The sequence below is a fragment of the Crotalus tigris genome, unplaced genomic scaffold (genome assembly GCF_016545835.1).
Source record: "Crotalus tigris isolate CLP2741 ecotype Arizona unplaced genomic scaffold, ASM1654583v1 scf7180000018097.2503214, whole genome shotgun sequence".
NCBI lineage: Eukaryota > Metazoa > Chordata > Lepidosauria > Squamata > Viperidae > Crotalus > Crotalus tigris.
The window spans coordinates 1361827-1382998 of record NW_024096820.1 but is presented as its reverse complement, the minus strand read 5'-3'; the positions used below and the strand labels follow the sequence as shown (position 1 = coordinate 1382998).

Genomic DNA, 21172 nt, shown 5'->3' with positions numbered 1-21172 from the left:
CAGATTGGTCCAATTTATATATACTGCTCAAAAAAATAAAGGGAACACATCCTATAATAAATCCTATAGGATGCATTCCCTTTATTTTTTTGAGCAGTATATATTTATACATATATAATTCATATAAAATGTCTTTAGATATGGAATCAATAACTACTATATTTTGAATTTTTGAGTTTTCTAAATTATTTTTAAAAGTTATGAAGTAATTGTTGATGTCTGAGTATAGATTTCAATAAGAGTATAAATATTGTAATCTATTTTATATAGTTCCTCTATTTCTCAATATTTTTTCAACAGGTGGAGAGAGAACTTGTGGTGTACATGAACTAATTTGCATTAGAAAAGGTAAACATAATTTTAAATATTTTTTTAAATTCTGCCTCATTGCATATGATTCATGTAAGAATTGGCTATTATGTAAATTGATACTTCTTAAATCAGGTATTCATATTTTCAAGAATTTACCTAAATTTAATCTAGTTTTCATTATAATTACTAATAATACTTCATGGTAAAAGGAAAACATTGGCCACCTTGATAGTAAGCTACAAAAGAACAGCATGAATCCCTGCACACTCATTGCCTGCTGAGCATAAAGTCTGATTTCCTTATGCTGGAAATCAGAAGAAAGGAAGTGTCCAGAAACTACTGTACTGAGTAAGTTGTTTATATGCTCATAGCAAATCTTATTGAGTCTGTTGGTGTGAAAGCAGGAGAACAAGCCTCAAATTGTTGCTGTCAAATCCATTTACTTCCTTGGTTTGATATTTTATTTTCAGTGCTCCTTTAAGTTGTTGAATTTGTTTTGTTTTCAACTGCTATCCCTGAATGTTCAAGGGATGTGGAGGGATAAACTTTAGCAGATTCTCTACATCTTGGAGAGTCCAGTGTTTGTTTTCTGATACTCTCTAGTCAGCTTCCCATCTTTCTGTCTACAAAGGTATTTGCCGTACTGGCACCAACATGAGATGAAGAAGAGGTCTAATTTGTAAGCTGCCTATCTGGATAGCAAGATGTGTGGCATATAAATTTAATGAAAAACAAATAATTAGTTGGCAACCCTCAATGTGCAAGTAATTGATCCATGAAAAGAATATCAGAGAGAATCCTTTTGGGAATTAAGACAATATGTATTGGGTACAGGAAAGCTACATCTTAAAACCTGAGCTTTCTCTCAGTTGGTTCAGCAATAACAGTTAGCCACCAGTGAGAAGATGGACAGATAAATCAGGATGATGACGCCTCTGATTGAGCCAGCCCAAGCTCCAATTTTAAAGGATCCAGCTCCATCCGCCCACCAGGCTACATGGAATAGGGCATAGGGAATGGCTTTGAAGGACAGGAGGAATTTCTGCTAGTTATGCTCCAGTCCTTTCCCAGAAACTAATTTGAAAAAGCATCTCAGACAAACTCCTCCCTAATTCAAAGGAAGAAAATGTAGGGAGGGAAAAACACATTCAGAAGAACCTGAGGAAGTGGATAAGGCATTCTTAGCTCCTAGTTCAGCCACTTGTGTATTAGATCCATGCCCTTCCTGACTTATTAAAGCTGCATGGGAGGGGATGAATTGTGGTCTGGGTGGTAGTTAATTCTTCCTTGAAAGAGTAGTCTCACCAGCTCTTAAAGAGATGGTGGTGTGCCCAGTCCTCAAACGACCATTGCTCAACCCAACCAAGCTGGACAGTTTTCACCCAGTTTCTAATCTTTTGTTCTTAGAGAAGACTGTGGACAGAGTGCTCATGTGCTAGTTGCAGAGGACCTTGTATGAAACAGATTGTTAGACACTTTCAGTCGGGGTTTAGGCCAGGGTTTGGGACTGAGATGGCTTTGATGGTACTCATGGATGATCTCTGGCAGGGGCAGGATGAGATAGTACATCTATCCTGGCTCTTGACAGCAGCATTTGATACATTGATCATGGTATCCTTCTGGTCTGACTCTAAGAGTTGGGAGTAGGTGTTGTACTATTTCTTCTTCCTCTGGAATTGGTTTCAGTCAGTGTTGATGGACAGGAAGAGATTCGGCCACACCTCCTACTTTATGGGGTTCTTCAGGACTTGGTTCTATCTTCTTTCCTATTTAATATCTATATGAGGCCACTGTGTGAGATGATTCATTGGTCTGGGGTGAGATATCAATATACGGATGATACCCAGCGTTATATCTCTACTCCACTCTCCTTGACTGATGCTGTGGACATCCTACCCAGCCTCTGGAGGCTATTTGGGTCTGGATGGGGCAAAATGGGCTCTGACTGAACCCAAGCAAGATGGACTGATGGTATTTGGGCCTTCCACAGACAAGATTCTTCCATCTCTAGTTCTGGATGTGATGGCACTACTCCAGACAGGGTGCACAATCTGGAGGTCCTCGAAAATTCATAGCTCCTACTTGAAGAGCAGGGGGCAGCTGTGGCTATGAGAGCTTTTGCACACCTTTGGTTAGTGTATCAGTTTGTGCCAGGAGGCCCTGCACATCATCACCACCCATGCCCTTTTAAATTCCCACTTAGATTATTGTTACATGTTCTATAGGGCTATCCTTGAAAAGCATTCAGAAACATTAATTGGTGAAAAATGTGGCTTTATGAATAATAGATGGTGCCAGCAACACGGTCTGTATAACACTACTACTATGTAAGTTGTACTGGCTGCCGCTGTGTTCCTAGGTGCAATTCAAGATATTGGTTGTTACCTTTAAAGCTTTAAAAACCTGGCTATGTACCCAGGCCTGGGGCTCAGGATATGTTAAGGGCCCTCTTGGCTTTATTATTAGTTGATTAATCATCATGGCTGCTGTTTGTATTTATTTATTTTGTGGATATTTTTATTGTTTTAATGCTTTTAAAATTGTTTTAATTGTTTTATAATTTTAGAATTGTAAGCTGCCTAGAGTCATTTGGTTGTGTTGGGTAGTTATAGAAATTGAATAAATAAACAGCTATTATGTTACTGTAGTTGTTCCAATAAAAGTAGTTTTAGACCAGTATAGAATTGGTTTCTTAGTCTGGTTTGCCTTACAGGGCTTATAGAATAGGTGTAATAATAGCTAGTATGCAAGCCATCATGTGCCAACAAAAAGCTCAGAATGATTTGAGCAACAGGAATAATCATGCCTTTCTGATTGGTAAGATATACCCCTTTTCCCAAATCATCCCCAAATATAAAATAAAATCCTTAAAACACTCAATCAGTAAAAAAAATACAAACAATTGAAATAACTATTGAAATATTACTGAAACAAATTTTTAAAATTTTGTGAAAAATTTAAACAATGAACTGTAGCCAATTGTAGGCTAGAGAATAGAAAGTTGGTATACTGAATGTCACTGAATGATCATGCAACTACTTTCAATCTAACAAAATGGTAGATAAACAATTTATCCCAGGGTTGCTCTCTCCTCCAGTTTTTGAATGAAGTCCGTACCTTCTTCATCAGTGGCATTAATTTTAAATGATTTTAGATGGTTAAGAAAAATTAAACCTGATTAATTTAAGGTCGAGTAAAATAGAAGAATTTTTTTTAAAAAGTGTTTTCTCCCTCTGCTCTTTCAACACCAACATTCCCTCTTGCCTTCCTACATGTAGTCCCTATCATATTCCACAATACCTATTTATGGTTCTTGATGTTGAAAAATTATTCATCACTTATATAACAGCAGAGCCCTGTTCTGTAGAGAAAAAATGGTATACATTTTGAATTTGATAAATAAAAATGGTTTCTTTATTAAAATATTTTACAGGAAAGGAACTAGTTTGTTCATAGACATTTTTCACTCCTTTTCTTCTAATCTTAACTGCCATCTATTGTGACACTCATTTCCAAAAATACAAGCCCCATTAAGCTTTGTTTGATTAATAGAATTATTCATATAGTTGTGTGGATCCAGATTATGTGATATAGTCCAAACCCAGCTTTGGTTGAAGTTATTCTTCCCCTTTCAAATATAAATTGAAATAATAGAAATAAATTCTATGTTAATAAATCCCAAGTTTTTCGATATATAAAGGATTCTATGCCAAACTTTGAGTGGCTATAACAAATTTAAGTAATACATAAATAATGAGTATCATATATGAAGTTACCTGATAATTTTACAACAAAGAAAATAATAAATTACATTCTGTTCCTGGCTGTTGATTGATGTACACTGTCAACTCTTTCATACTGTCATTCAAATTTTATGCAAGAGCATATAGTGACTAACTAACATCCTTGTTGTTCCTATAATAATGGTTTGTTAGCATTTTATCTTTTAGTACCATAATGTTTAGATTTTATTGTTTATTGTTGTTTAATTATTTGTACTATGAATGCTTTAGTGGTAAGTAATAAATTTTGGCACATTTAACAGTAGAGAAATACAATCAGTTAGACCATACTTATTCAAATCCCAGTCCATAGTCATATTTTATCTTTAGTATAAAGTTTCACTTTTAATTTAGAGAAAAAAATTAAGTTCACTAGGGCTATTTTACAATACTAGAAACATTGTATGTTTTGGTGGTCCTTCACTATCATTAATATTAGAAAGAGAATAGATTTGATTTGTCAAGGACATAACATTAGAATTACTTTAGGGTTATCTGAAGACATTTCTATGGTCATGTGGCCAAAATGGTACCTATTTATCTATTCGTATTTGCCTACTTTCAAACTGCTAGATGGGCAGGAGCTGGGGCAAGGAATTGGAGCTTATCCCATCGTGCAGTGGTCGGGTCTGAAACTCTGGGTTTCAGCTTTCCAGCTGACGAGGAAAGCCATCACATCCCTATTCCACTACTGTATCATATGTTAAAATAAGCATGTTTCTTATGGATTTGTTGAATTAATCATACCTTGCCAGTAGAATCAAAGTTCATAATACGTAAGTGGACATTATCATTAAAATGTATGGACTGGAAGCAAAGAAATAATTTCTTTTTCCTCCCCCTTTTCATCTACTTTGTAGAATTTCTGCTGATTGTAAATAGAACACAGAGTATGAACGATGGTAGAGAACATGACCAGCACCTTTGATATAGGTAACATCTTAAAAGAACCCTTCCCCAGCAAAGTCATTAAATTGTGCAGTGGAGTTCATGGACTATATAAGAAATATAGTTAATATTTTTATCTAAACCTGAATATTTCTTTTGAAATTAGTTATGGATTAAAGTTAGATTTATATCTATAAGAGAAATTTCTGGACAGAACAATTAATCAGTGGAACAACCTGCTTCCAGAAGCGGTGAATGCTCCAACACTGGAAGTTTTTAAGAAGAGACTGAACAGCCATTTGTCTGAAATGGTATAGGGTTTCCTGCCTGAGCAGGGGGTTGGACTAGAATTAGATGACCTCAAAGGTCCCTTCCAACATTATTATTATTATTATTATTATTATTATTATTATTATTATTATTATTATTAGTAGTAGTAGTAGTAGTAGTAGTAATAGCTGATTATTATAAAGTAGGTAGTTTTATAAATATGGATAGATTCCAAAATTACTTGGATAGATTTGTACTTGTAAAGCAGAATTTTCTCTTTTTTTCTTATCCTTTGCCAATTCAAATCTGTTCAGAAAGTTTGAGAGGAAAAGAATAATTCTGTTTTATTGAAAAATGCCATTCTACTAGTACAGCGACACAATTGGAAAAAATTCTAAATATTTACTGTTTCTGAATATTTCACAGTAAAATGTTGGAAGGTATGGAATATTACACTATTCACAAATCAACTATCAAAAAATTCAGCCCTGGGGGAAAAAAACCAACAGCTTGAAACTAACATTGGCTGTGGTGAAGTTTAGTTCTTATATGATACAGCTATCTTTGGTAAATTTATAATTTGTCCTAACAGACACATTTTGCATGGTGCATCTACATCTGTTTTGAATTTATTTTCTTAGACACTCACTTGGATAATTTGCTTGAGAGTTAAGGCAAAATACTTTTGCCCCTAACACAATTTTAGTTTGGATTTTAGCATCATGACAAAAATTTAAGTATCTTGGAATAACTGATATATGTGAAGGCTGATGCTTTTTTATCATGAAATCCACGTGCCTGTTTTAGATGGGGCTCTATAAAATCAGCGGAAAATATGATTTTTACTTCACATGACTTGTGGCTCAGCTTATATTACTCTTGCAGTAATTATGATTTTCAATCATCCCATATGGTTCTTAGGAACAGAATTTCTTCAATAGTGTAGGGCTCAGCTATGTAGAACCTCTCCCACTCTTCAGTGTTTTGTAATATGCAAACTAGTTTTGTACTGTGTATTGTATTGTTAGTAAGGTTGTATGTAATCTAAAATGTTTAAACATTTTTAGAAACATTTTAATATGGTTTAATGCAGATATAACTATTATTTAGAGTTCTCTGATTAAGCAGCAATTGACTATTTCTTTCCAACATTTCATTTCATTGCATTGCATTACATAATTTTATTTTTATTTTGAACACCTTGATAAGCATTGGTGTTAATGATGTATGTTATATAAATGAAATGTAAGTTTATATTACTGTATGTTCGTTTGTTGATTCCTAATGATAATTTTTCTTTTTTAATAAAAATTGGTACTTTATAGCAGAAGTTAGAAAGCTAAATATTAGCATAGTAAGAGACCTGTGTGGATTATCATTAGTATTAATAACTATGGCCTGGATGACTGAGAACCTCCATAGATATTGAGTGCCAAGGATAATAGATAATGCTCAATTGTATTATTATTTATGTTTGTAATGCAGGATTATATAGTCATAATCCATTCAAAAGTAAACACTGAAAACTAATAAATCTAATCAGAGTAAATACCATTGAATATGGTACATACTTCCAGATAAATTTATATAGGATAGCAAACATCAAGACATACAAATGAAGGTGAATATACGTGTCCGAGAATAATGTTGCAGGATCCAATCTGGGTCGAGCAGAGGTTTTGACTACCCAGCTTTTGGACTAGCTAGAGAGAAGTTCCCTGAGGATGGGCTCCAGCACAAGTACAAAAGCTCGGAAGTCAAAAGCTTTAGTCCCGGTGACCAACCCAGATTTCTGCAACATCAAGACTTGTTGATTGAAGTGGGATCTAAGCAAATAAATAAATCTTTCCTTTCCAAAAAGAATACATTAATTTTAACTTGATTTTGCCCAATATTCAGAGGAATATTCCAGTAATTTGGAGGAACTGGGGGGGGAAAAAAAAAAAAAAAAAGGCCCTTTGTATCATTAGTTGACTTCTACTGCCATCTACTGGCTGATTCCTGAAATGTATATAAAAAAATTACCATGGAAAAACATGTCCTTTCACAATACAAATACAAATGCGCTTTAGATTTGGCATATTGGGAATATCTTTGATTCTTTTCATAATTGCTGTAGCATAAATAAATAAAGTAGTAGTAAATGCTATTATATATCACTTGATTTGTACTTGATATACTTAGTTATATATTGTTAGGTTTTTTAAGCTGTAGTTCTTCCTATTGCTTTTATTCCAAAGTGGTTATTTACAACAGTAAATTTGGTATTTACTGTTCCCTTAGAATTACAACTGCCTTGGTTTTATTGACAGTAATTTGATTTGAATTTGATACTTTTTTGGTTTTATTTCACTTAGTTTTTAATTATGCTGTATATATTGTATATCTATGTATATTGCCAGAGTTGAGAGATTAGGGACAAGAAAAGAATATCTCACTTTACATCCTGAAATTTCTGCACTGGTTCATTGATGTTTAGTACCTCAGTGCTCATCATGAACTGTGAGAAATGGATTTTGAGCTAATGCAATTTTCTTAACATTGTTAGAATCCTGTCATCTATGGATGGGTGTGCTACCGCTTTGTTAATAAGGACTTCTTTAGTTGCAGGTGGTAGAGGAGGACATAATAGTGCTTACATTATTTCCAGAGAAATAATGACATTTTGCTTCTGTACCAGCCTTCATGACAGGTTGGCCCTTGGCATTCCACACCTTGGTCCATTATGGAGGCTTTCCTTCCAGGACTGCCTGTTGTGATCTGTCATCTCATATTCTCATCCTAGCCTAATGCCTCAACTCAATGGCAAGTTGCAATGAAGCCAGATCAAAGTTAGAAGCTAGCCCAAGACCAGATTAATCACTTACATGTCAAGACACAGGTAGCCACCACTTCTTTCCAGAATTATGATTCCCTCAGCCTGTTGATTGCGTGGCACGAAAAAGATGTATAAAATTTGAGCTTTGCTCCTGGTATAAATAATGCTTGCATTTTACACTTGTCAATTGCTAGATTTCTTCTTTATGTTATGTTTAATTTCAAATTGAATTGACTTTTAAAGCATAAATATATTAATTGGCTATGATGGGTTTCAGATAAAGCCCATATTAGTTTCATTTGTATACAAGGCAGATAACATTTCACTGACATCATTAATAATTAAGCTATCAATGACATGAAGTGAAATAAATATACAAGGCATATGCCATTGGAAATTGTGAGTCAACACTTTATGTAAGTTAAGAAAACATTACAGATATAATTCTATCTATTTTATCTTACTAAATAATATTCTTAGATCTATATTCAAGTATAGTTGGAATTTTAAGTGTGAAAGAAATACTGATTTTGTGGTAAAGGAGCATGTTATTTCAATTTGCTAAAGAAAAAAATAGATACAGTAAAATTAGTAAATCTTAATCATTCTTTGTATTTCTGTATGTATTAACAATGTTAAATCAAACTACCCGGGCTTGTTAAAAATGTTTAAAAGATTGATAATAATTAGAAAATGTTATCATTCATTTAATTTATTTTTTAATGTTTTAATAGCTTTCAGGATACAATTTTGAATAATTATTTAGGATGTCACTGTAGATGTCATCTATATAATTGGTATCAATTCCTGGCATTTAAACTGATGAGGAGTCAGTATTCCTTTCTGTAATGAATTAATACTGTTTCTGTTTCATTTATGCCCTCTTAAATGCTTACCACTATATTGAGGTAGTATATAGCATAATATACTGCACTGTACCTCATTCTTTATTTGGAAATAGAAATGCTGCTTGATGCCATTTTTCAATTGAATTATAGATTTATTAAATGTATTAATATAAATGCATGTCTTCTATATAAAGGCTGTTTATACTCCTTAAAGATGATCCAAGTGTGCCAATTGATACAAGACAGATCTTCCAAATACATACATTTGTCATTAAATTGATCTAGATGATGCTAAAGTTGCACTCTCTTTCTTGTATTTCCTTAACCCCATTAAATAGCATTAGATAAAGGGTTTATTCTAAGGCAGGTAAATATACTTAATTACAGCTTTAAAATTAATATTTTGATTGCATTAACTATGATTTGTATTATAATATCAATGTTGCTTTGATTCCTGATTGTAATGAACAGGACTCCTTGTATTTATTGATAGGATCACAAACTGCAACAGTGACTATTTTGAAAGACAGTTTAATAGTTAGCTGATCCAGAATATTAATACTTTTCTTGCTGTTTTCCTGCCATTTTCAAAGTAGGATTATCCCAGAATGTCAGTTTCTCTTGAGAAAAGGATTAGATTTAAACTTCCTTCCTAACCTCATTCAAACATGTGTTACAACTGTTAATAGTGAAAAAATAATTCGAATTCTGGTTAAACTGGAGCCAAGCTTCTAGCAAAAGTGAAAGGAATATTTGTGCTCTTAATGGTTTTTAAGATAATTCACTTGATATCAAACTTAATAATGAACACTGTATTCATTTTTTCAGTTTTTTAAAACATATGTTACAAACTATGTAATATATTAAGATCGCTTTAACTATTGTTGGCAAAAAGAGAATAATATTACAAATAATAATAACTGAAAAGTCCTGCCATTTATAATTTATCACTGCATATCTAATAGAAAAACAATATGAAACAAAGTTCCTACATAAATGTGAATATGGATAAAGACATTCCTTAAGATATCTCGGTCTGTAGGGCTGGGATCCATTACTTAAGGATATAGCATTACATACAGCTACAAAAACTCTGAATATGGTTCTCGGCGATCTCAAACATTTTTATCAAGTTATAACTTGATAACTTGAAATATGACAGAAGAGGATTTTTTTGTTTGTTTTTTGTTTGTTATGTTAATTATATTTAATTGTAGCTAAGTAAATGAATCAAAATTCACATTTGTTTTTCAAATGTGCACAAAAAAGTTGACACCCCAGTTACAAGTGCTTCAAACAATTCTTAACTACTGCTATCATCTGAATATACAAAGGACAATAGCAGGCCATTAAGTAAATTTTGGATTTATGATTATATAAAATGTAAAAATTAATTTTTTTTTAAATGTTGAATTTTTCTAAAAACATTTGCAAAAATATTATTTCCACAGTCCAGGAATCAGAAACTTTTTCTCTCAGATTAGGAGGCGTCATACAGTTAGTCGTTTTTAACAAACTGTGACAGTTTGAGGAGGCTTATGACTAATCCTTGTGGTTATGGCTGTTGCAACATCCCTGCAGTCACATGATCATGTTTCGAGTGTTTGGCAGCAAGCTTGTGGTTTTGTGATTGCAACCACAGCTGCATCATTAGACACTTTAAACCCCTCCAATCCATACATGAAGCAAACTGACACCCACTATGAAGATGAGGCACGACCATGAACGCGAACAATAGCAATGCAGCTCACCATCTCACATCCCCATACAACTCAGTCTAATCTGAGCACAACAAAGCCCCCACCCAAACAGAACAATCCCCCAACCAATCAGAGCACAGCCAACCCCCCATCCAATCAGAGCACAGCCAACCCCCCATCCAATCAGAGCACAGCCAAGCTCCTAACCAATCAGAACACACCTCCATCCAATCAGAACACAGCCAAGCTCTCATCCAATCAGTTCATACCCCCACTGGCAGTTAAAAGGAAGAAACAGCTATGATCACACATTGCTCCTAGAAGCACAAAGCCGAAAACACCAGCCTGAAGATGACGAATGAGACTTCGTTGAAACGTCGCCAAGACACTTCCAATTTGACGCAGGAGAAAACCCGAATAACCAAAGACCTACATACAAACACCCGCAAAAACCTCAGAAAACAAATATATATAGAAAAAAATGTAGTCTTTAAAGCTTTGTTCTATCCTTTTGTTCGTCTTTCTTCCCAAACATGTAGAAGCTGCCTTTCCAAGCCTGGGAAATAATTCCAACAGGGCTCTTACAGGCAGAAAAAAGCAAAAAGGTATAAAGAGAAGAACAAAAAAAAAAAAAAGATCTCACCCGGATTCACTACAGTGAAGCTTAGCTGTTCTTTGACTTGCGGTTTCTAGCGGCTAGGTGATCGGCCATTTTACTGGCTGATATTCTTCTCCGTCAGCCCTCAGAGTTGGCCCTGACAGCTGGAGGAGCCACCGCTCCTCCACAGCCAAGCAAAACCTCTTCGACAGAAGTTGCACCTTTAGATCCGCATAAGGGTCTACCGGTGGAGGGAGGCTAGCCGATGAGGAGACGAGTCTCTTTATGTGACTAGGAGCCCCTCAACCCGGAACCAGAAATCCCTTAGAACGCTTCTGATATATTATTGCACCCCTTACAAAGGTTCGAAATAATGACAACGAATTATGCATATGCACTATAATTTTGAAAACCCACGGTTTCGCACTGTGTTTCACACTTGGAATATTGTCTCTCACCCCCAGGGGTGGGAGCACCCCTGTTTGGGGAACCCTGCTGTAGTCCAAAGAATAGCATTGGGAACAGACAGAAATACAGGCAATTGGTTTGGAGACCTGTCATGATGCAAAAAGTTTGACTCCAACTACTCTTTGGGATCATTGGAAAGGATTGGTTGATAGAATGTATATGAGAAATCATAGATGGCATTCTAAAATAAGAGTCCACAGTTTGTCACTTATTGGTAGTCAAGTCAGATTTAAGTTTTAAAATCAGACAGTAGATCCTACAGCTAGTCCTCAACTTATGACCAATTACTTACCTACCATTTTAAGTTACAATGCAACCTTAAAAAGCTCCTTATGACTCAGATGTCCTGTCTCAGGCCAAGCACACGCACACACCCAAGAGGCAGTTGCAAACTTGTTATAACTAAAACATGTAACAAAAAGCCATGTTCCAATGCATGTAAAGTAACCAAGTTCTCATCTGTCTAGCAACTTGGATAAATAAAGAGTTCCAAGTTCCAGGAAATCAGAAAAAGAGGGGTCAAATGGTTCTGTAGTCGAAGGCATATACGAGGTTATGGACCGGTCAGTTCCCAAAAGCATGAGGCAAAGGACCAAGGTGAGATGAGGTGAGGCAAGGCAAAGTGAAATGAGGCAAGGCACAAAGAGTTGGAGTAACAGAGGATTTTTTCTGACATCAGTCCTAATTCCAAGCTCCTCAGAACAGCCTAGTGTGTCTCATTTGGGAAAGTAGGGTTGCTTTCTCACAAGTAGCCTCACTGACCTCCATTGCTCTTCCCTACACTCTGCTCTGTGTGCCCTTGCATTGGAAAGGGGTGGCAGTTCATCTTCCTCATTGCATAACAGTAGCAGCTGTTCCCTCTGTCTTTTGACCAGCCCCACCTCTTCTGCCACTCAGTTGGCTGTTCAACTGGTGCCAACTGCTTGCTTCCATAGATATCTGAGGAGCTAGCTAGAATCTAAAGCGTTCGTGATACTGGATTCAAAGTTCCACTATTTGGGTGCCCTCTTCTGTCACATAACCTGCATGTTGAGCTGTTGGCAACTGACCCATATTTACGGCTGCTTTCAGTGTCCTGCAGTCATGTGACCATGATTTATAGGTAGTCCTAGACTTGGTACTGTAATGGAGCCTGCCCATTACAATTGTAGGTCATTGAAGTCATGAAGTGAGGTGTCCATGTGGTGGCCTTGCTCAGTTACTGCTGTCCCACCCTTCCCAGATGTAGTTGCTAAAAGAATGGACCAAAGAACTGCCTTCTGAAAGAAAACAGGCAGCTCCCTTCCAGGCCCAGAACCTGTGCACTGGGCTGGAGAAAGGAAGCTTGGGCTCACGATTTGAGCTTCCTTTCTCTAGCTCAGCGTGGTGGCTCTCCTTTCTTTCTTCTTTCTTTCCTTCCTTCCTTCCTTCCTTCCTTCCTTCCTTCCTTCCTTCCTTCCTTCCTTCCTTCCTTCCTTCTTTCTTTCTTTCTTTCTTTCTTTCTTTCTTTCTTTCTTTCTTTCTTTCTTTCCAGGGCAGGAAGCTAGTATGATGCACTGTATAAATCAGTGGTTCTCAACCTGTGGGTCGGGACCCCATTTGGGGTCAAACGACCATTTCACGGGGGTCGCCAAACAACACAGTCCGCCATTTTTTTTCCCTTTTCCTTGGCTGTGCTACTCCCTTTTATTCTATTGGCTTTTGAAAGCCAATAGAATAGACTCTCTTGAATAGAGTCTAATTCTATTGGCTTTCAAAAGCCAATAGGAATTGTCTCTGTCCTGCTGAGCCCGCCAAAAGTCCCATTCTGCAAACGGTGCTGCACCAGTTGAGTAGTCCTCGACTTACGACCGGTTGAGTAGTCCTCGAGTTACGACCGGTTGGGGTTCGCGGCATTAAAAAGGTTGAGAACCACTGGTATAAATGATACTAGGAGAGTTTCATTTTTTGGCAGCAACATTGCCCTATCCTCCCTGCACTTTCTAGCCCGCAGCAGGAAGGGGAGCTGGTGCACTATGCTGTAAAAACAAAGCAACTTGCAATCTTCCCTGCTGGTTTCCCAGTTGACCAGAAGCCAGAAGGGAAGATTGCAAATACCAATCACATTTTCACAGAGGCTTAACAATCTATTGAAAGTGCTCAACGACAAGCCAAGAGCCCAGATCGCAATCACGTGGCTTCAGGGGCACTGCATTGTCATAATTTCAAGCAATGATTGTAAGCACCACTGTAATTTAAACAGTAATTGAGGACTACCTGCATGACAGTTTTGGTGGAAACTGGCATTTATTTCTGATTTCTGACAAAATTGCCCAATAATGATCAATAGATTCACTTAACAATCATGGTGTTTACTTAACGATCACTGCAAAAGATTATAAAATTGAGCAGGGTCACATAAGTCATGACCATCATGACTTATGACCAAAATCGTGGGTTCAGTTATGATCATAAGTTGAGGACTACTTATTATGTACTTGCATATAATTTAGGGTAAGATATGATAATCTGATTATTATAAATTATGTTGGTCTTGCACTCTGATTATGGTTTTGTTTCTTCTAGTATCTCCTGAGGCAGTTGGATTTCTATCAGCAGTTGGGGTACTTATCATCTTGCTGTTGATTCTATTTCTGTATATTAACAAGAAGATGTGTTTTGAAAATATTGGAGGTCTTCCAGACCTTAATTCCCATTACAGTTCCCGAAAAAATTCACAGGACAAACTGCGTAAGTATAAAATTCTGCAACATATGATTTTGAAAGACGTAGAGAACTTCTAGGGCAGTAATGTATCATGAAATGAAAGTTTGGTTGAAATAAAAACATAACTGGTAAACTCAATATTTTTATTAATGTGTCTGTAGTGCTTGGTCATAATTATTTATTTAGAGAAATTATTTCATTTAGTTGAAGTGTTGAATTTTTAAAACCTTTTCTGAAAAAAACACTCTCCTAAATACAATTAATAAATTATACCATCATACTAAAATATAGCAAAACAAATGTATTTTCCCAGATATATGGGAGAATGTTCTTATAGATTCCTCCATATAAAGAAAGCTAGAGGTGGAAGAGACTATCCAGCTGAAGCTAAGATTAGTTATTGAATTATTTCCTTTCTGATACATTGGTCATTTGGACTACTGAGTGCATCATCTTAGCCCTGACCTGGATGTTGCTGCAGTGTCTCAAAACACTACATCTAACTGATGAGTAGGGTGGATGGGTTTTACCTTTTATCTACATTGAGTGCAACCAGAAATTAGATAAACCCCATTAATTTAAGTTAGGCTTTTATGTTTATATTTTTTTTAGATCATATCCAAGCCTCTGGAATGTTTGCAGTCTGGAATAAAGTTATGTTAGGGCATACTTTATACGTTCTTTATACTAGAAAAAGGCAGGGAATGCATGTTATTAGTTATTGTTTTGTACTAGCCCAAAGCATATTCATTTTGGTATATTTTTTAAATATTTAAACTTTTCCTTTGCAGGTGTAGAATAAAATCCAGCACCTGCTGTTCAGTATTTTAAATATCTGGTTATAAGTAGTTCATGTTTTACTATAATATTGTAAACATGCTAGAAAAGGATTGATTCTGGCTTCATAAAGAAAATATCTTTTCCTATTTATTACTTTCAAGATAATCAAATCAGAAGACTAATGTTAATTGCCCTTTAGTTAAAGATAAATAAATTGCTGGAGTGACACATTCACAATATTGTGATTTTTTGTAACATATTAATTTATTAATATACAATTGAAATATGTCATTTTTCAAACATTTGCAACAAAATCTCAGAGTTCCTTCTGTGTCTTCGCTGGTTGACACATTAAGTAATGCTGTAGATGATTTTACTAGTGCTGTTGGTGATGTCAGCTACACAGTAGCTGACTCTATTACAGAGCAGGTAACAAGCATGTTGAGCAGTTTTCAGACAGAAAGCACAACTAGTACAGTGCAAGAAGGTAAACTTCTGCCAGACAAAGATAAAAAAGTGACATCACTAAATAATGTTAAAGAAAATTTTGTGAGAGAAGAATGTGCATCAGAAGAAAAACACAGGCAAAGTGCTTCTTCAAAAATATGTACAGATGATGGTAGGGGGCTTTGTCCTGATAATGGCAAAGTAGATTCTCAGCAAAATGTTCCTGAACCAAATAAAATTTTTATTGAGACAAAAATGTGTGAGTCACATATACAACATGCTCAGTGCAAAATTAACTACTTAGAAAAACATATATCAAAAGACTGTAGAGAAAATTACGGTACTTATAAGCCAGGGGAATTTCTTAAACATGAACCAGGTAGACAGTCACATACTGTATCAAATCAATCTGATGAAAGTATGTGTGAAAAAATAAAACAAAACCCAACAGAACTTGACTTGAAAAACACTAAAGAAGTACCTAAAGAAACTGAGGAGCAAACACTAGAACTGTCAGACTCAAGATCTGAAAAACTAAACCGTTTTCACGAAGTTAAAGGAAACAAATACAAGACACTTGTGACAAAGCAAGAAGAAAATGTAACATCTGATTTTTCAAAGAAAAATGAAAAGGAAAAGAATAAGTACTCAGAAAGTTTTTTAAAAGAAGTGAGTAGTAAGAAGACACCAGAAAAAGGTGAGGTGTCATATCATAGCCATATTTAATACATTCAGCCTTTCCAGATCTTTTACTACATTCTTCTTAGCTGTTTTATGAAATTCATTTATCTATAAAACAATTCTTTTTATGATACGTGTATTTTTCTAGAACTGTAGCTCTATTTTTATGAACAAAAGTACAATTCATAAAATGGCTCCTTCTCTTCTTTCACCACTTCCAATTTTGTCTCTGTGGCTCAGAAGGGCTCTCTAATAAGACTGTGTAATATTTGGATTTGAAGGCAAAAAGCTCCTTCAGAGTATGCAGCAGCACAAATTTAATATCTGTCTGCTGCCACTCCTCAAAATAAGCTATGTTTTTGTAGAAAAAGATGCTGTACAGCCTCCAAAAGAAGATGCATTTTGTTTAAGGAATGGTAGATAGTTACTCTGTTTATGTTCCCAGGTATTCCAAAAATATTTTGTATTCAAATCCAAAGTAATATACACCCCCAGTTTCAAATCCTTTTGAGAGGTTTTCAGGCAACAACAGAGGTTCAGAGAGTCAGTGAAAAAAGATTACCTAAATTGCCGTATATTCTTGCTAACATTGTACACAATTTCTGAATGTTGATTTGCACAATTTACTGACATACCTCTAAGATTTGCAATAGTGGTGAATATCTGTAACTCAGGTATAGGATGAGGGTGAAGATTCGTTCTCCCACAAGCTCGAAGAACAAATCTTCACCCTCATACCTCTAAGATTTCAAAACATTTTTCTGTACTAAACATTGCTATTTAAATACCAGCTATTAAACTTTTTCCACATTTTTCCTCTGTTTTTCCTTGATCTTTGTATGTATTGTATTGAATAAAAATAATACTTTCCATAGTTGACAAAGCATGCCCAGTTCATGAATTGCTGGCCACGTGAGCCCTTCTTTCTGGTCTCATGAAGAAGCTGCAACATGTGAGCATGGGAAGAAGGCCTCACATGGCCAGCTGCTGCCTCATGAAGAACCAGGCTGGATATGCTTGGTCAGCTGGAGCAATGGAATGCAAGGAGGCAGGGGTGGTGGAGTGCAGGGAGGCAAAAAGCCAGAAATGGGGTGAATTAGGTGGGTGTGGGGAGTAGAAGCCTCTGTGCCATCATAAGTGTGAGCAGACTACAATGGCTTGAATTTTGATCATGTGCCAACAGTGGTGCTACAACAGCATAACTTTGGGGACCAGGTATAAGTACCATTAGTGCAGAGCCGCTTTAACTTTGAACAATCGCTGAACAAATGGTTGTAATTCAAGAACTACCTCTATGAATCTCTCAGAAATAATAGTAAAAGAGAATCACCTGCATAGAAATTATGAAGTCATAATGCAGTTCTTCTCCTGCTTGGTAAGAAGAAGATTTGCTTTAAACATACAACTCCTTATGACTTCCTGGAATCATCCATTAGTCTGCATAGCAACATTGTAGAACTAGTTTCTTATTGTTTTCTTTCACTGTATTTTTTGATTTCCCAAACTAGTTTGCAGCCTTGGAATTTTCTTGTGATCTTCTTTTCAAATATTAATAAGATCTGATCCTACTAAGGTTTTCTGCTCAAAAAACAACAACTGTAAACAGGTTTTCTTAATAAAGATATGTATCCAATAGACAGAATAATGTAAACTACTTATTTCAATGTTATTTATAAATCTGATACCCTTTCTAGAAAGAAAAGTGAGAAATTCAGTAAAATATTGGGATGGGACAAAATAAAATGCAAATGGAGGAATTAAATGATATCAAAAAGCTAGAAAACAACCCAGAGATAACCCTGATATTCCTTAAGAACCTGATTATTTCTCCATTAGAAGTTTTGGGCTTTCTGAAGCATTAATAAAACTAATAAATGAATACATTTATGTTGATTGTCTGGTTATTTTGATATTTAAGCTACTCAGTGTTTAGCCAAATATAACACATATATCACCATCTGTTAATTTTTTTCTCTTTTCCCAAAATAGATAACTTATATAGAAATAAAGACCAGCATGGTTCATCATCGGAGAGTGAAGATGAGGCATTGGGCAAATACCATGAAGCCTTGTCAAGAACACAAAATTCATGGCCACCAGCAGGCGACAGTAGACAACAGAAAAATTATCTTTGGGAAACCAGACAAAAATATAGTCCTTTGTCTGCAGAGTATGATGGGTATAGTAGTGAAGCCTCTGTAGATGAAGGTATGACATGATTTGCTATAGTTCTTGTTTCTCATATTAAAAAGTATTTTAAAAACATTGCATTTGTAAGATAAAAAGTATAGATAACAGTATACCCTAAAAATGACTGTACTTTTGAAATAGTTTAGGATTTGTGGGTAAAAAAAAACCCTGGATATTTAAAATGTGTTTGTTTTCTGAGTGCTTAGTGTATGTAAAGTCAACTTGGAAAAAAGTAATAAATGTGAAATCTTGATTTAAAAGACCAGTTGGTAAAGAAGGTTATCTGTTATTCTAATTGTTCATTCATCAGAACAATTTTCTGTCAATTGTATGAGAACAACATTATGAGCATTGATGCAAATTATGTCAATTTATATCAATTTCATGATTTATATAAATGACAATTTTTCATTCAAATTTTCATTTTCATTATAGAAATGACAAATTTGTGTAATGATGGCATATTGCTAATGACATAAATTGCTATGGAAATTTGCATACAAACTTTATTGTAAAATAAAGGTATCACTGAATTGTAAAATAACTGATGGAACATTTCCTGCTAGCTTTGGAGCTTATCAGATTGCCCCTGCTGCAAGAAGAGGAACAACCTATTCAGTTAGTCTATCCTAACTGCCTGATAGACCTGACAGAGTTCCAGAGGAAACTTGGGATAAGTCCTGAAGCTCTGGTCTATGCTTCAATCGAGGTCTTAGTCACTGCTTAGAATGAACAAGAGACAGCATCCTTAGATTAGGTCATGCCTATGCAAACTCTCTATGTGGTTGGAGCCCAGATGTCCCTCTGGTTCTCAGAGGAACTCTGGGAGATGAAGTTTCATAAAAGATGCCTATATTGTCTCTGGTGGAAGATGAATGGTTCTGACTAGATAAAGTAAGAACCTTTATTAAGGACTAACTGGTAGTAATAAGGGTTGGTGAAACATGCCTATTTCTTTGATAGTCTCCTGGTGATCTTGTTTCAGGCGATCTGTTCCTTTCTGGATAAGGAAGTGATTAGATAAACCTTTCTAGGGCCACTGTGAAAGCATCTGTTGAAAAATTGTTTTAGGATTCACTCAACATTGACTTCTAGCTGTTCTGGTCCTAGGAAGATGAATGGTCCTTTGTTTTGTCTGGTTATCTGGGCTCAGTTTGATTGGGTGGCTTTTGAAAAGGTGGAATAGAATCCTTGGGACTGTAAGCTCTGGTATCAGTGTATTAGATCAATGTCCTTCCTGGCTGATTAAGGGCTCCTGAGAACACCCAGCTATATTGAAGTTATAGTAAATGCTTCCTTGCTGAAAGGGAGTTTCCACCTACTTTAAAGGTGATTGTCTGCCCTCTCCTCAAGAGGCCATGCCTGGACAATTTTTTTTGTCAATCTTCAAACTTCCTTTGTTTAAAGGTGGTCAGGCTGTGGCTCAGAGGACCCTGGAGGAAATGAATTGTCTGCATTATCAGTTAGGTTTCAGTCTGGGATATAATACTGATGCAAAATCGCTCATGCTTGTCAGTGACCTCTAATGAAGTGAGAATGATGGTGGTGCAACTATCCTGGCCTCCTATATCATCCAGTGGTGTTCATTATCACTGACCTAATATACCTCTGGATTACCTATGGGGATTGGAAGAGGCTCCAATTTCCACCCTTTCCCCAAAGTGGAAGAGGGGTGTAAAAGGTTATTGAGAAGGTGGTAGGTCTGCAGCTACAAAAGGCTCTGGAGGAAGTGGGTTACCTGGATCCATACCTAGAAAACCTAGATATCTTTTCTTAGAATATACTGTATTTATGCAAAAGATTATGCCATACAGTAGCTTCAGGCTATGAGTGAAGCTCTATGTTATGATATGAAACAGAAAGTGGGAATAGTGCTGAGCAAGCATGCTAATAGTCCAAGGCCATGACAAGTGTTTATTGTTGAATTATTGGGATATAGTAATCAGTTGCAGGATACAAAGCCTGTAGTTGTTTAAAGAGCACTCGGGTATTTGTAAGAAAATAGCTGCTCAAGAAGGAGATTGTCTTTTAGACAGATTTCTTAAAATAAACTTGATTATTTTTTTGCATTGTTATTGTCTTCTACAGGATTTAGTTATTGTCATGTTTTTTAAATTAAAGATTGTATTCTTTTGTTCATTGTTGTAGGCTTCAGAAGGTAGAGCATATAATAAAAAATGTTAGTAGTAATTTAAACAATCAAAATATGTTTATTTTACTAAAACTAGTTTAATCTGCAATATATTCCCCAGTAGTTTTCCTAGGAGTGCTTTTTTGGAAGACATGAATTGGAAATTGGAATTGGAAACAGTTGGTAAAAGTAGACTGTAAGAAATCACTAACAATGCTGATAAGAGAAATCCTACTGGAGCTGTAAGAAAGAGAGAATGAGACAAATAACTTAATATTCTTGATCTGTTACTTCACTTGGGCTGTGCAAAATTTCAACTGTTATTTTCTTTTTTTTTTCCATTATAGTTTCCATTGTGAAACTATATTGTGTGACTCTGGAAATGTGACGGACCAAATCTGTTCTTTATTATCTAAGAGACTATGATGTGTCATTCCTAAATAGTGGACTGTGCTTTCTTAGGAGTTGTATTTGGCTTCTGCTTATTTCAAGTCTTTTGAATTGCTTTTATAGTGTGAACACTGTTGTATATTTTACAAAGAAATCATATTGCTTCTATGTATTTTGTATTTTG

At 35.5% G+C, this 21172-nt stretch overlaps 1 protein-coding gene across 9 annotated transcripts in view; it reads left to right on the top strand.

Moving 5' to 3' along the window:
- Positions 1-21172, top strand: part of SYT14 (synaptotagmin 14) — an 80992-nt gene that overhangs the window by 5836 nt on the left and 53984 nt on the right. For 4 of the 9 annotated variants that reach the window (XM_039347676.1, XM_039347675.1, XM_039347682.1 and 1 more), the window contains exons 2-4: positions 301-348; positions 14229-14393; positions 18267-18485. In XM_039347676.1, the coding sequence (XP_039203610.1) occupies positions 301-348; positions 14229-14393; positions 18267-18485 (432 nt within the window). Of the gene's footprint in view, positions 1-300; positions 349-4954; positions 5028-11239; positions 12292-14228; positions 14394-18266; positions 18486-21172 lie in introns of those variants that run through there. The other 5 variants (XM_039347678.1, XM_039347679.1, XM_039347680.1 and 2 more) reach the window with 3 other exon arrangements.